We start from the raw sequence: 16629 nt of genomic DNA on the forward strand, positions 1-16629 counted from the left end.
AGCCGATTATCAACGTCGATGTTCGTGGGATGTCCCATGGCGATAATGTGTGACCCCGTAATTATTCTCAGATTAGTTGAATCATTGATTAACTTTCAGGATTATCTAATTGTCGAAAATAATTCATATAACATTATTTTTTGATGAAAGGAATATGTTGGGATTTTTGGACGATAACTCAGGAACATTATTTTTTGAGTTTATTCCACAGATGAAACAATTTCACGTGGAAAAAATTTCAACTATGGATATATGATAGGGTTTTTCTTGAAACTAATGCTGAAGATTTCAAGAATTTCCTCAATGAGAATCAAGAAAGGTCATAAAAAAAATTCCGAACCCATTCCTCTCCAAGCTACTACCTTTTGAATGGTTCTTGTTGAATATGCCAATATGTGCTAAATGGAACAATTTAGGAGGACCAAATTTGGTTCTTTGAAGTTTTATTTTTCTTCAATTTTAAAAGGTTAGCAAAAAGGAGTGGTAAAATCAATGCCATAAAATTTTGCATCAAATATTTTTCTGGACGAAATTCGTCAAATTGATACAATTGAATACAATTTCAGTACACCTACGCATTCAAGATGTTGAAAATGTTTTGAAAATAGAAGTAGGCTGCTATCATGTTCATAGATGCTAATTTTCGAATATCATCAACATAACTGTTTATTATATGGCAATAAAATGAAGTTGGGTGTACCCTAATGTATTGAACATTTTATTTCAATTTGAAGTGATTTCAACATTAAGAGAGGCTTACACCGTTTTAGTGGTCAGTTCAAAATGAGAAAATGACTATCTTACGTCAGAAATCACTAATTTATATGGGGTTTTCATTATCTATAATTCAATTCAATCAGGTCGTCATCTCGGAAAGTCTCGGAATATTACTAACTTTCCAAGGTGCAATTATCTCTTCTATGAATTTCCACATGAAAAAGTTTCTCGAAAAGTCTCGCCATTGGCTACAATTGGTTTCTTGGTGGAATTGAAAAACGTGGAAACTATTGTAATATTCGTAACTTCTACTTATAGTTCAAGCGTTCAGGCAGCACCCCACATTATGGTAGTCTATTCCAATTTACTATTCCAAATACGGATGGCGAGAAAGTCCCGTGGTATGAACTCCTCTCATCAAGGGGAAGTAATACCTCAAGAATTTCCATTCAAAAACGGCAATTACTAGTTCTCAATTTACGCTTTCAATTTTGTACGTGAAGTATTGATTTTTTTTTAAATCGAAGTTAAAGGACGTCTTGATGTCACCCCGCTCTTTTTTTCCAATTTAGTTGTTTTTTTATGATAAAAAAAGTGAGTGTCTATAATACATGTTTTCACAATCATTTTTCGACGGTTTTTCAACATATTTCGATAGATTTAGAAATAGCGGAGGGGTGGCATCGGCGATGCTATTCTTTACCTATATATTGAAAAATGCATAGTGATATATACCACAATTACGCTGACATTCAGGGATAACTGAAAATGATTCAATATTCCAAATATTACCCTTCGCGTGGGAATTTATATTACTCAACTGTATCAGTTTTAGGCTATTGCTCAAAGATGTGGCATATTTCCGTATTAGGGGTAGCATCCGAAAAGCAACTAATGTCGATCGTCTTGATCCCGAATCGTATGTACTACTTCCCCAAGTATACCGAAAATCAACAGAAGACGTTTCAACATCACATAATTCACTAGCATGTCAACGTTATCAAGAAAATGAATTATTTTAGGCTCATTAAAAAGCCATTATCTACTTGAACTCTTTCGCATCAATTCAAAAACACTCTGTATACACAACTGAAATTATATGGAATCAGTCAGTATTTTGGAGAAAGTCATAATGAATTTTTATTTGGCATAATGTATTTTTCAACAAAAACCTGAAATCCGTGACTTTCTGTACCTTACCAAAGAGATCTCTTCATTTTTTAGAACCAGTTTTTTTGCGTTTACGGAAAAATCAGTTATGGTATAACTGAGATTCTTGGCCGTTCAGTTTTGGTGCTGCAAACACAAAATTTACCGATCGGTTGGCCTGTAAAACTCGGCCAAAAACAGATTTTCCGCCCAATTAAAATTTTTTTCTAGTCGATTCCGATGAAATTTTGATACTTTTGTATTTTTCCACGTTATCAGAATTGAATATTACCAAAGTATTAATTATCAACAAAGAATTCCTTTTGAAGAATTTGTTGTTCTGGAAAGGGGATCAAGTTCGAATAAATATGATAAATATTTATATCAACAAGTCTCTTTTATCAATTATTCATTTCGATGAAATAAAATTAATTGAACGCCATTCTCGATCCGAATTGTACAAGGGAATCTGTTTGGTCCCCTGCTGGTGTTGTAAGTTTCAAACATGTTTTAATCATCTTATTAAATGATATATTCACCTAGAACTAACTCAACTGTTGTTCTTATTCACCTCGAATATTGACTATATTGGCCTTTGTCCATCTGATTTTTTTCCTCTGTTTTTATCTGTTCCGACTTAATGGTTTCTCGTCTTTGATAAATATTCTAATTTTGTTATATTCTTTGAATCTAGTGAACAGTGTAAACTATGGTGTTTTATCGTAATATAAAATTAATACTCTTTTGATGTCTTGTTTACATATTTTATTCTTATATACCGGTAAATTCGAGTGACTTGGGACAGTCCTGTAACTTGGGACAATTACCTCCCTTGCAGATTTCTCTATCTCTTACCATATATGATTGAAGGGACAAACTTATAAGATCATGTAGCGTCTTTTCGGTTAGTTTAACACTAAATTCCTGTTGAGTTTGCCGTGACCAGAGCGTTTGAATGGACAGGAAAAATTAACGAATTCAAGAGAGTAAAAGCTCGTTTTGTATGGCCTTATACTGTCCTGTATCTACATGAGTTTCACTTTGTGCATGTGTTATTTTTTTTTCTGGATACGTGGGATATTGGGATATTAGATATGTCACGAAACAAGGTTGTTTACAAATCAAACGGCAACACGGATCTCATTCATTTATTTTGTTGTTTCATAGGGTGACTTGGGACAATGGCGAATAGATACAAGAGGCGCATTCGCAGCAGGAAATAAGTATGCCGCTTTTTCGCAGGATATTATTATTTACGTTATTTCCACGAAGAAATCACCAAAGATTGAAAGAAATCAGAATTTCTTTGTTTTGTTCAGTTTTTTTACATTTGAGTTGCAATATATTTACTTTCGCTGTAATAGGGGTTTATCATTTAATTTCCTTACCGAATTCCAACTATACTCCATTCGCATTTATTTTAGCAGTCGGTTGGCCATGAAATAATTTTCTCAAATTTTTGTAAATAGAAATGACAGTAAAGGAAGCTTTAAGCTTGAAGTGACTTCAAATTTGATTATGAAACTGGACGTAAAATTCACAAGGTCTATGTCTCCAGCCCCCCCAAATTTGAATATTTCACTTTTTTTGACGCTAAAGTTTTGTACTAGTTTTGTACCGAAATGTACCGTTAGAAAAAAGTTTTGTACCCCTAATTAAAGTGACGAAAATACGGTTTTCAGTTTGGGGGGGCCGTAGACATGCTCACCCCCCACTTTTGAAATTGCAATTTTTTTGTATTTCAAAGTTTTGTACTAGTTTTGTACCGAAATGTACCGTCAAGAAAAAGTTTTGTACCCCAAGATTAAGGGGTCTTAGGAGGGTTTGAAATTGGGGGGGTTGGAGACATGTTTTCGAAATAATGGGATTTCTGTTTTCGAAACAAGCTAAAACATGAGTACTAGTTCTGTACCGAAATGTACCGTTGAGAAAAAGTTTTGTACCCTAATTAAAATGAAGAAAATACAGTTTTCTGTTTGGGGGTACTGTAGACAAACAGAAAACTGTATTTTCTTCATTTTAATTAGGGTACAAAACTTTTTCTCAACGGTACATTTCGGTACAAAACTAGTACTCATGTTTTAGCTTGATTCGAAAACCGAAACCTCATTATTTCGAAAACATGTCTCCAGCCCCCCCAATTTCAAACCCTCCTAAGACTCCTTAATCTTGGGGTACAAAACTTTTTCTTGACGCTACATTTCGGTACAAAACTTTGAATTACAAAAAAATTGCAATTTCAAAAGTGGGGGGTGAACATGTCTACGGCCCCCCCAAACTGAAAACCGTATTTTCTTCATTTTAATTAGGGTACAAAACTTTTTCTCAACGGTACATTTCGGTACAAACCTAGTACTCATGTTTTAGCTTGATTCGAAAACCGAAACCTCATTATTTCGAAAACATGTCTCCAGCCCCCCCAATTTCAAACCCTCCTAAGACTCCTTAATCTTGGGGTACAAAACTTTTTCTTGACGCTACATTTCGGTACAAAACTAGTACAAAACTTTGAATTACAAAAAAATTGCAATTTCAAAAGTGGGGGGTGAACATGTCTACGGCCCCCCCAAACTGAAAACCGTATTTTCTTCATTTTAATTAGGGTACAAAACTTTTTCTCAACGGTACATTTCGGTACAAAACTAGTACTCATGTTTTAGCTTGATTCGAAAACCGAAACCTCATTATTTCGAAAACATGTCTCCAGCCCCCCCAATTTCAAACCCTCCTAAGACTCCTTAATCTTGGGGTACAAAACTTTTTCTTGACGCTACATTTCGGTACAAAACTAGTATAAAACTTTGAATTACAAAAAAATTGCAATTTCAAAAGTGGGGGGTGAACATGTCTACGGCCCCCCCAAACTGAAAACCGTATTTTCTTCATTTTAATTAGGGTACAAAACTTTTTCTCAACGGTACATTTCGGTACAAAACTAGTACTCATGTTTTAGCTTGTTTCGAAAACAGAAATCTCACTATTTCGAAAACATGTCTCCAGCCCCCCCAATTACAAACCCTCCTAAGACCCCTTAATCTTGGGGTACAAAACTTTTTCTTGACGGTACATTTCGGTACAAAACTAGTACAAAACTTTGAAATACAAAAAAATTGCAATTTCAAAAGTGGGGGGTGAGCATGTCCACGGCCCCCCCAAACTGAAAACCGTATTTTCGTCACTTTAATTAGGGGTACAAAACTTTTTTTCAACGGTACATTTCGGTACAAAACTAGTACAAAACTTTAGCGTCAAAAAAAGTGAAATATTCAAATTTGGGGGGGCTGGAGACATGGACGTAAATTCACAATACGTCGGACGGAAGCGAACATATTCAATGTAAGAGAATTTATAATGTTTCATCTGAATATAAACGACTTATATTTCAGCTGAATATTTCCAAAATCAGAAAGATTGTGAATGAAGAGGATGACAAAGAATTTCCTTCTATTGGGAGACCCAAAAAAGTGGTGGCATTTGAGAATTTTATGTTTGAATGAATTAATGCGAAAAGTTTACTACAGGATTTTCGATGAATGTCATCGTAGAATAATTTCCGAAAATGATTTTTCTATTTTTCCTTTGACTTGTCCTATACATTTTAAATGTCTCAATAAGGCACCAATAAATACCTAATAATTATTATTATTTCAATGTATTAAGATGAACAGCCACAAATACGCGCCACTTGTCCTGTTAATAGTTTATTCATGTGAAATTTTTGTTCAAAGGTGAAGTTCATCTTGACTTGAAATATTCTTGAAATCTACAACTGATGTAACGTATTCAAACTTTAGCCAACGAAGATAACGAACATTAACTCTGCTCAAGCTAGTGCATATTTATGATATTATACTGATCTCTTGTATTTTCCATACAAATAATTGGATTTGGTATGCCTTCAATCAGTTTGAATAAACTTCAATTATGTTCGTCACATATTTTCCGAAGAGATTCGACATTGTGATAAAATATACGTAATAACAGAAACTTTTACGTAGAACGGGCAACATAGCGTTGATTTAAAACCCAAAAATGTTTTGACAAGCGTCATAACCCCACATTTTCGTACTATACAGAGTAAAATGTGTCAAATTTCCATGGCCAACCGAGTGCTAAAATAAAAGTGAATGGAGAATATATACCTAATCACAAATTCTAATTTTTCAAAACTATACACCGTCCCAAGTCACCTATTTCATTTGCGAGTTGAGAAATCAATAGATTTTAACTTGTGTCCCTAGCCTTCCAAATCGGTGGGTGACTTGGGACAAGTATATTTTATTTTTTTCAAAATTTATATCCGAATTTTGAAGCATGGTATATATTCTAATCAATAGCTCTTTTAATATTGGTTCGCGAGTGCTTGTATTCAATATTATATTTCTCAGGATTTGGGGGTGTGACATGAAATTTCATGAGATCATATTGAAGGGCGTATGGTGTAGTTTGAATCAGCATATCAGATTTCCAACTTTTCCTTATACAGGAATACAGGGTGATTTCCATCAATCATCATGATATTCGATAATGATAATTTAGTTCCCCAATGTCATCTATCACTGTATGCAATATGTAAGTACAGTTTATTCACCCTGCATATATTGGATTTTCACGTGAATGAAGGTTATATTTATTTCATATTAAACCGGATACATTAATGATCATATACTTTTAGTCATAGACCCTCAAATAAATATCTTCAAAACTAAAATGTACAAAACTTCAGGATGATATAATTAATATCACTTTTATCTTTTTTAAAATCTTGTCTTTCCACAAGTGTTCATATACAAACAGGATGACTTATAAGAGGGTGGTGGTGACATGGTTTGATTTCCCCTTCTGCTGGATGGTATCTCATCGTAAACCGGTTCGGAATTAAGGGTTTCAAGTATTTCTGGTGGTTCAGGAATGGAGGCGGCCCTATAGCTTCCAGTTGACGGTGGATGGTCATAGGTATACTCCTTTTCATCTGGAATATTCATATTCATTAATGAGAGGAGAAAAGAGCGAAATCGAGGAATTTCTTCATGTCAATTTTAACTTACCACAAATTTTATTTTCTGGAAAATTCAAACTGCATATTACATGAGTTTGAATTGTTCGGTGGTCATTCGATACCTCTGATGGCGTCTTGAATACAGGATTTTCGAAAATTGGAGGATCTAGAAAAAAAATTTCATCATCAAAAGTTTTTGACCCCGACGTGATTTGAACACGCAACCTTCTGATCTGGAGTCAGACGCGCTACCGTTGCGCCACGGAGTCGTTATAAACGATGTAACTATCTCCGGTAAAAGTATCTGTTTGATCGATTTTTAATCATTTCTGGTTTTTTAAACCCATTTTGAGAATCATTATGAGGAACTGGGATTCTTAATCACATTGAAAAAATCTCCATTAAAAATAATTTTTTACTCATTTCTTATTTTGTAAAATAGGTATTTTTCGATTTTCAAAAAATTATCAAAAATTCATATTCAGGAATGTTTCTACAGAGTAAGTGAAAACTGAAAAGTAACGCACACATTTATTATTTTGTAGAAAATGTTCCTACCTGATTTTTATTTTAAATTACGGGTTTTTTCATGTATAATTGAGAAGCATCTACCCTCTACAAGGTGATGCAGGGGGTAGGTACCTAGTTGAGTTTTAAATGGCAAACCTGAAATTTTGGGACAGAAATGGGTTGACCTTTTGTTGATGGTATTTTTATTTGAACGTCAACACTTTTTATTATAGAGGGATATGAGCAAACTGAGAGAAATATTTTCATACGCGAATATATTTTTTAAGTGATTGGATAATGAGTAGGAAGGTATATAATTTTCATAAAAGTGATATTTCTCTAAACATTAGTCCAAACTTCACTCAAGTAAGTATGTTGTTCTGGAATTAAACGTGGTATTGAATTGAATAACTCCGAAATTGACAGTTTTCCACGAATGCTTTTTTTCACATTAAACATAGCAGTTTCTTAAAGAATAAAACTTCAGGGTGTTATTTGTTTGGGAGTTACTCGATGCTCGATGTATCGATTTTTGTCAAGAAGTGTGTTTCATTACCTGGTAACGGGGTGTGAAATATACTGTGTGTATACACAGAAACTGTGGGACCTGTATAATTCTGGTTATCGATTTTTTTCGTTTTCCTTTTCCGACTGTAATGATGCACCAAAATTACTCCTGAAAGAACGAGTACTGAAATCAATGAGACTAAAGCTACTATGCTCATATGGGTGGTTATATTGCTATTATTATTGGTGGAATATTCGTATTCTTCCGAAACTCCGCCAATTTGCTCATTTCCATTCCTTCTTTCATATGTTTCTTTCATCGATATTTGATTTTCTGTTGATTCAGGAGGATACAAATCATTTCTGAAAATGAAAGCTAATGTTAGTTAATTTTGTGTTATTTTAGGACACTACACATAAGTTTTTAAAGCTTGTTTGAGGTGGGTAGGTAGGTATTTGATGCAGTTTTGATGAGCACCTGGATATTCTTAAGGCTCGAAAATTAACCTATCCGTAGTAACGGGTGAGTATAATGGTGACTTTTAATAGCACCACTGACGGCCCGGTCCAAAAATTTCACGGAGCCCCAAAATATTTTTCCAAAAAATGATAAAACATCGAATAAATTTTGATTGTGGTACGAGGATCATAAAAACTTACCACCCAGCAACATGTGAAAAGCCTGCTCAATTTTACCTCACATTTACAGTCCCAATCATTGAGGTAATAAAAATGAATATTTTCAAAAAAATTGATTTCCAGCGGAACCAAAGTCACTTGGGAAAAATACTCAGGTTTGAGAATTTACCTGTGATATGAAAACCTCGACTTCAAATTGCTTAAGTATTCCAAAACATTGAATGAGTTTTCTTTAACTTTTTCGAGGGAAGTTTGTTAAAAGGTTAAAATAATAATAATTCTCCTTTTCAATAAGGAGATATAAACATCAAACACTCACAAAGTTTTTGGAAAGATTATCTATGATTTCTTTCATTCCTACATTTATTCAACGAATAAATAGTCGAAATTGAAATGAAAAATACTTTCACCCCACAAAATGAAAATTATTTCAGCAATTGCTCTGTACCATTTTCTGTCGATAATTCTAGCTAGATCATAGCTATTATTTTTGCCAGGTGTTTTCAAAATGTGATTCATAAACGAATCTTGAATTGAATCTCGAATCTACATGCAACATGATGTCATAATATCTCAAATTTATTCTACAAAGTATCCAACTATTTCTTATCCGATAGCTATTAGAGTTATTACCAAAAGCAGCATTGCATTGGTTGAATGCAAACTTTGGCAATAAGGATAAAATTTCAGCTTGATATTGCAAATATGAATTTAAATATAAAAAAACAACTGCAGTAATTTGCTCTGTGAAACTGGCACCCCAAATGCGAATTTTGAAACAAAATTTTCATGGTCGTTTGTCCATCGCAGGTCCATATTTGTCCACCTTTTTTTTCATTTGTCCAGGCACCGTTTTAGAGATATCGGAAAAGAACTTCACACTTTACAAGATTTGCATAGATGAATTTCTATATGGTTCTGTGCTGTGGATGGACAAATGAAAAAATTGGGTGGACGATAGTGGACTTAGGTTGGACAAACGATATATACCATTAAAAATAGGTACGTTTCTGCCATTTGGGGGAGCTACTCAGAAAATGCCCGAAATAACTTAATTTTCCATATCTCTCGAACGGTGCCTGGATAAATGAAAATAAAAGGTGGACAAACGATCCTGAAATTTTGGTTCGAAAATTTTCATTTGGGGGTGCCAACTTCACACTTTCCAAAATTTTCAAAGATTGATTTCTATGGTTTGTGGGTTCACAAATGAAAAAATTTGGTGGACAAAAGTGGACTTACGTTGGACAAACGATCCCTACCATCCAAAATAAGTTTTTGCGATTGGGGGGTGCTGCTCAGAAAATGAACCGAAAAAAGTTCTTTTCCGATATCTCTAGAACGGTACCTGGACAAATGAAAAAAAGGGTGGACAAACATGTACCTACGATGGACAAACGACCCTGAAATTTTTGTTTCAAAATTCGCATTTGGGGGTGCCAGCTTCACATAGCTGCAATAATTCCGTACTTACTTCATATCAATACTTTTGGTCGAGGGTACGACATCCCCAAATGATAAAATCTCTTTCCTCAGTGCATTATTTTGTCCAATTGTTGTGAAGAAAGGTCTAGATGGCGTTGTAGTTTCTCTGCTGGTTAAGATGTTATTTATAACGTCTAAATTCTGAAGTTCATTCTCTTCCAGAGCAATAGCATGATCCGATGCCTCATCTCCTTTTGACGAAGGGGTTGTTATGGAAGCTGGTTTGTTTGAAGTAGGAGGTATTATATCTTCCACCCTATGAAGAGTCACATCAACTGGGCGGAATGTATCAACAGAACTAGTCGTTTCACTGTTCCTATTGAACCCTTCAACATTCGTAGAATAATCGGAATGATTCCGAACTGGATTATTTGGATATACCGTCGTTAAATTTTCGTATGGTTCCGCATCCAGTATTTTCTGTGTGCGGGTAACATCTACATGCCCTTTTTCGTTCGAATTTTCGGAAACATCTTTTCCCGTTTTTCTGTTAGCTGTCGATTCGTTTCTGTTCCTTCCATTATTATTGTATGCATGTTTCGTCTTTTCTCTGTATTCCGTTTTATTCCTTTTTCTTTCGCTCAATCCAAAATTATCATGGATAATTTCTTGTGACTTATCTAATGGATTAATTTTTTTATTATATTCTAACGACCCATTTTCATCAATGATTGCTACATTTTCAATATTACGAGCGATTTCCGAACTCATTTCTGTCGTGCTTTCCGCAGAATCTTCTACACTTCCCAAGGTGTTGCCATATTTTTTATCAGCATTATTATTTTTTGTCATTGCCTGTGTTGTGCTTTTGTATTGTTTTCTTGTTGGTCTTCTTCTCTCTGAACTAGCGGTTACTTTGTTGTTGATTTTTGTGTTTTGTCTTTTTATGTTCAGTTCATCGATTATTTCATTTTCCTCGGCAGTATTGTTGTTGTTGAGTTCCATATCAAACGTGTAATATTTCTGCAAGGAAGGCGTTGACTTTTGTTTGTTTATTGGGAGGGTGATGTTGAGGACATGTTCAGTCATGTATTGAATAGCTCGAGTTGAATGATGGTCTTGCTGACGGGTTTTTTTCCTCAAGCAATCCCCCGTTTCGGGACTGCAGAGATCTCTTTCTCCGCAACTACATCTATTGATGCAATGTTTACCGTAGAAACCTTCTAGACAGGGCACTTCACATCTGAAATAATCAAAAAAGTAGGTACTTAAAAGGATTGAGTATCTGGAATTATTCTTGAAGCTTCGAATGAAACTGAGTTAAGCTCTGCATGAGCAATTGGCTTCATGGAAAAATCCGCAGTATGCGAAATGTCATAAAAATGCACCTAGAATTTCGACGGGTTTTAAGAGGAAAGTGCGGTGACTATTTCAAAAATTCATGAAGTGCTTTTCTAGGAAATCTCATTTTTTTTTCCGTGTAGGTACTTTTTCTCAAAAGTAACGAAGGTGTTTTTTTTTTTTTTTTCATTCGATTCAGTATACAGGGCGAATCTTTGACTCGTACATATATATTTTAACAGTAATAGATTCTTGAGGTCAAAGAAACACTTTTTCCGATTCAGCCCTGATGAAAAGATATAGCCATTCTTAGGTTTTCCTAATGAGCTATGCCACCCTTAGAGAAGCAAAATTCCCTTCAGGTTAACAAGCTCAATCTATGACACTACACATCTGTGGATCTTTTAAACAGAGTTGCATTCAGTCAAAGTATACCTACCCAATTTTCCGAATTTCACAGATATTTTTTATTTTCGTACATCAAATAACGAATACTAGAAAATATGAAGATTACTTTTATTTCACAAAACGTTCAAATATTCATTAGATAGCGTCCAACTTAGGTTCTTTGAATTTTTGGTATTTTTATGGTACGTAATGGTCATCATGAGAAAATTGGAAGACGTGGGTGATATCTTGTGTTCGAAAGATTCACCAAATAAATGAAGAGCTGTATACCGAAATTCATTTCATTCGATAAAACCGTTTGTGAGACAGAACTAAAAATAACATTTTTTTATGGTTTTTCAACAGCTTGTATCTTTTGAACGCAGCCGATTCGGAAAAAATGCTGAAGAAGAAAAGCTTTCTTTTGAATATGATGCAGATTTCAAGAGATTCTCATATCAACAACATGAAGTACTTACTACATTCCATTCAGTTACATAAGAAATTTGAGTGTTCCTTCAGAAAAAATTTCAGTTTTCCTTCCTTAATGTCAATATTATTTTGATCAACAATTATAAATATAAAAATGAAGTTCTTTTCATTCATAGCATGGTATTGAGCAATTAGATATATGATTTTGAAGAATCTATTTTGTGTAACTGAAACTCTTGCAATAAGTGGAAAATATTTCCGAAAATGAAACCGGAAATAGTGCACATTTTCCTCAATAACTGAAATTTACAATGAATTCGATCTGATACATTTCCCAAATGTAGTGTTCGAAATAATGTGTTATTGATGAGAACTTTTTAATACTGAATGAAGGATTTCCTCTGGTAAGGGATTGCTTTTGAGTAGCTATTAAGAGAATTATACTTTATTACAGATATTGCGAAACGAATTATGTTTTCCTGTAGATATCTGATGAGATTTCTACAATATCATGTAAGGAAATGAAGGGAAATAGTTTGTTGACTAATTTTGTATGTATAAACTTGAATGTTTTGTTAAATATAGTCTAATAATGAAACGATAGAAATTATTTCTTTGACACATAGACATAAAGATCCCAATTGCATAATTAATACATAAATATATTAAATAATCTAACTATGTAGGTGAAAAAAAATTAATGTTGACCACACTGGCTTCTGAAAATATTCACTCAATGATTTCTATTTATTTGGGATGCCTTTTCCTCGTACTATATCAGTGAATTCCTCATATAGGATTTGAGATGTTATTAAAAAAATTCTGAAATGATTTATAAAATTAAGAATTATACCTGGTTCCGAACCATCCTGTGGGACAGTCACATCTTCCTGTTCTTGGGTTGCAGTTTCCATGCTCACACAAACATTCCTGCTGGCAATTAACTCCCCAGCGCATAGATTCACAAGCTGAAAATCATCAAAGATATTTGCCCATAAGTATTTGTGTGGATGGATGATTTTTGGGCGAAAGTGCGAGTTCTTTATGATGAATCAATGATATTACCTAATTTTAATTTGGGGAGACTTCAGTTCAGCAGGTTTTTTAAATTTTTTTGAAAATATCATTCGATTTGTTGTACAGAATCTTTAAAAAATAAATCATCAAAATCTGTTATGTTATGGAGCATGAAACGCACTGTGATGTCATTAATATTATTGGCTTATCATTTATCATTATTAATTAAAAAAAATCTCGGAGAAAATTGAGTAATCAACAATTAAAATAAGCCAAAAGTACGAAGTGAATGGATGAAAAAGTCAGTAAGCTCTTCTGGAATGACCCTAATGGAACAAATTCTTCCTATATCTTATGATTTTTGTATTATTATATGGCGACTTTATTATCAGTATTGTACTTCGTGGTCTTCGTGATGAAAAGTGTCAGTCTGTACTATTTGGGTCATTTCTTTTGTTCCAATTAGTGTTTGAATAATTGCCTCCGATATTCCATCGAACACAAGGTGAAACAAAACGAAATGCCTAGAGGGACCGGACGCAGTTAATAAGGTTTGTTTTGAAATATTCTTCAGTTTCGAAATCGTCATAGTTTCAGAAAGAGTAAAATCGAGTAATTAATCTTATTTTCACGATTCAGTCCTTCCGTGGGTTCTGTTATGATCTTAAAATTCACTGGAAACTTCAAGAAAGAATGCTGTATGTATGATCAATAATTGAAATCCTCATTTACTTAATCGAATTTTATTCCGATGAATATATTTTCGAATAAAAGATAGGATATGTGAGATTATAGATTGTGCACGAAGAAAAAATTATTGGACTACTAGATCATAGCGTGTTCGAAAAAGTAGCAATAAAATAATCGGTCCTATTCCCTAACTTCAAAAAAAAATAGAGATGGTATGCATCGAATAGAAATTCTTTTCGAAGCTTACCATGGCTATTAAAGTTAACAACCAAGTCTATTAAGTTAAAAAATAGGCCGAATAAGTATCTTACCGCTTATTTCTGAAATATATAGTGAAATGAACTACAGATTAACGAAAAAGTAACGCCCAAAATTAATATCTTCGGTAATTACTTTTTTGTAGACATATACCCATTATACCCTGTCTAGTGAAAATGTACAAAAAAAGTCGTTTAGACTGAGTTACATCCACTCGTGAATGGAAACCTCGTTTTCAAAGTAATAAAAGGTCATAAGTTGAGGAATTTTTTTATGGGCATATCACAAATCACGAAATGCACAAGTTTTGGTCTAGGTATGTTTTTTTCCCACTGCGTTAAGAAAACGAGGCTTTCGTGAGAGTTCCTACAGTAAATGTTACTATAAGGTAGAAATAGGATAGGTTTCTGAAGTAGCAAACAAGATTTAAATTGATAAAAACGCCAAACTAGAAGTCGACTCTTACAAATATTTCAACAGTAGATTCTTGAAGTCAAAACAAACACTTTTTTCCCATACTATTTTTATCCGATTCAGCCCTGATAAAAAACATGGAAAACTGAAAGAAAAATGGACTTGTGCCACCCTTGTAAAAACAAAATTATTATATTCAGAATAACTAGCTAAATCTGTGACACTACACATCTGTGGATCTTTTAAACAGAGGAGCATTCGGCTAAAGTACCCAATTTTCCAAAAATCACAGATATTTTTTAATTTTTAACCTCATATTACTCGAAAACGGCGCATATACGAGAAAATATGAAGAATATTTTTATTTTACAAAACGTTCGAGTATTCATTAGATGTATTCCAACTCAGTTTCAAGAGTTGGGTTCCTTGAATTTTTGACATTTTTATTGGAAGACGTGGGTGATATCTTGTGTTCAAAAAAGTTTCATCAAATAACTGAAGAACTACATTCCAAAATTCATTTTATCCGATAAAACCATTTGTGGGATAGAACTAAAAACATTTTTTTATGGTTTTTCAACAAATGGTAAATAAAAAAGTGTTTCTTTTGACCCCAATAATCTACTGTTAAAATATTCGTACGAGTCAAAGACTCACCCTGTATATGGGTGAATTCTAACAACACTATTGCTTCTAGAGTTTTATGTAGTAGATATCCTGTATGTAGTAGATATTCTGAGAAAATGTGCTTTGACACCAAACAATAGGGAAAGTGAAAAATAATGCCAATCAAGAAAACATTAGTATTATTTTGTCTTATTTCTCTAGTGTTATTTGTTTTTTTGGAATTTTTGAGACTCCGTTCATAGCACTGGTTTGTACTGATTTGGAGTCAGATATAGATAAATTGAAGAAAAACTTTTTTATGTATGTGCCTATTTTGAAGTCAACCAGATACAGTTTAGGAGTGATTGCTGTTTTCAAAGTATTATCGAAAACATCCTTTTTTGTAGGGTAGTAATTGATGAATTATCTTGAATAAAGTCAAACCCAAACATGATATTGATGAGTTCTTTCATCTCTCATCAATAAACCTCCCACACTCCTAGAGTTAATCATTGGCCTCAAAATACATGAAAAGTAAAAATTCGAATTCATTAAATGTAGTCATTCATTTAGCCCTTCACCTCTCGTCGAGGGTCTATGGGAACTCAATTTTACATGAAAATTTGCGTAATTTGAACTGAAAATATTCAAGCATTTTTCTACAAAGTGCACCTAAATACCGAATATATGAACTTTTTGCGTTAGGTACTTCTTACTCGCTTCGTATACGCTGTATCTATATACTATATACCATGAATATTTTCTTTCTGTGGAATTATTCTTGATACGATTAAGTTTTTTCATGTGTTTTTCATATCTAGATACTCACCATCAGCACAATCAGCTCCACGGAAACCTGAATTGCATAAACAGTTTCCCCCGATGCCACAGATTCCCTCGAAACATTTCTTGCAGGGAACGCATCCATCACGATTCACATTCTCTGCAAATCCGGGGCAGCATTTTCTCACAAGCCTAGTCTCTAGCCTCTCCTAGGAAAGAGACAGTTAATCAACTATCGTGCGAAATAGGTTCAGACAACTAACACTCGTGTACTCCTGCCTACTCGTAAACTTCGTTCGAAGGCGCAAATTTCCTTGTGGTCAAGATATTATACTGTATAGATACTCAGACTAAAAATGTATTTTTTATGTAGATTTTATCATTATATATCACCGGTTGCAGATTTGCAATATCACGAATGGATTAGTTACGTCATCTAGTACCTACCGGTAAAAAGGGGCTGACTCTAGAAAAGGAATGTAAAAATTTATGGGTCCGCATGGATTTATAATCTCAAATGGGGACAATACAGCGTGAGAATGAAATAATTGCGAGAAATGAGTATACGGATCAATAACTGTTCAATTTGAATCATTGCAGTGTATGAAGTATGAATAGATATTGTGGAGTAGATGGAAGAAAGTGGAATGAATCGTAAATCTCCGAGAACGTAATCTGTGTTTAAAATTATGCACAGGTTATATCAGGACGGGCTTATACAGGGTGTATTTGAAGGTGAGGCTTTTTTTTCGTCT

At 33.8% G+C, this 16629-nt stretch overlaps 1 protein-coding gene and 1 non-coding gene across 2 annotated transcripts in view; both read right to left on the reverse strand.

Moving 5' to 3' along the window:
- Positions 1 to 6480: 6480 nt before the first annotated feature.
- LOC123314754 (laminin subunit gamma-1-like) overlaps positions 6481 to 16629 on the reverse strand; it is a 31716-nt gene continuing 21567 nt past the window's right edge. The window contains exons 4-9 of the mRNA XM_044900081.1: positions 15921 to 16083; positions 12960 to 13074; positions 9996 to 11189; positions 7932 to 8245; positions 6915 to 7031; positions 6481 to 6838 (exon numbers count right to left, since the gene is read on the reverse strand). Coding sequence (XP_044756016.1) covers positions 6624 to 6838; positions 6915 to 7031; positions 7932 to 8245; positions 9996 to 11189; positions 12960 to 13074; positions 15921 to 16083 — 2118 coding nt within the window. The 3' untranslated portion in view covers positions 6481 to 6623. The remainder of the gene's footprint in view (positions 6839 to 6914; positions 7032 to 7931; positions 8246 to 9995; positions 11190 to 12959; positions 13075 to 15920; positions 16084 to 16629) is intronic.
- Positions 7063 to 7134, reverse strand: Trnaw-cca. Its single transcript has one exon. It is a non-coding gene; the product is annotated as a tRNA-Trp (tRNA).

This window comes from Coccinella septempunctata, chromosome 6 (genome assembly GCF_907165205.1).
Source record: "Coccinella septempunctata chromosome 6, icCocSept1.1, whole genome shotgun sequence".
Taxonomy (NCBI): Eukaryota; Metazoa; Arthropoda; class Insecta; order Coleoptera; family Coccinellidae; genus Coccinella; species Coccinella septempunctata.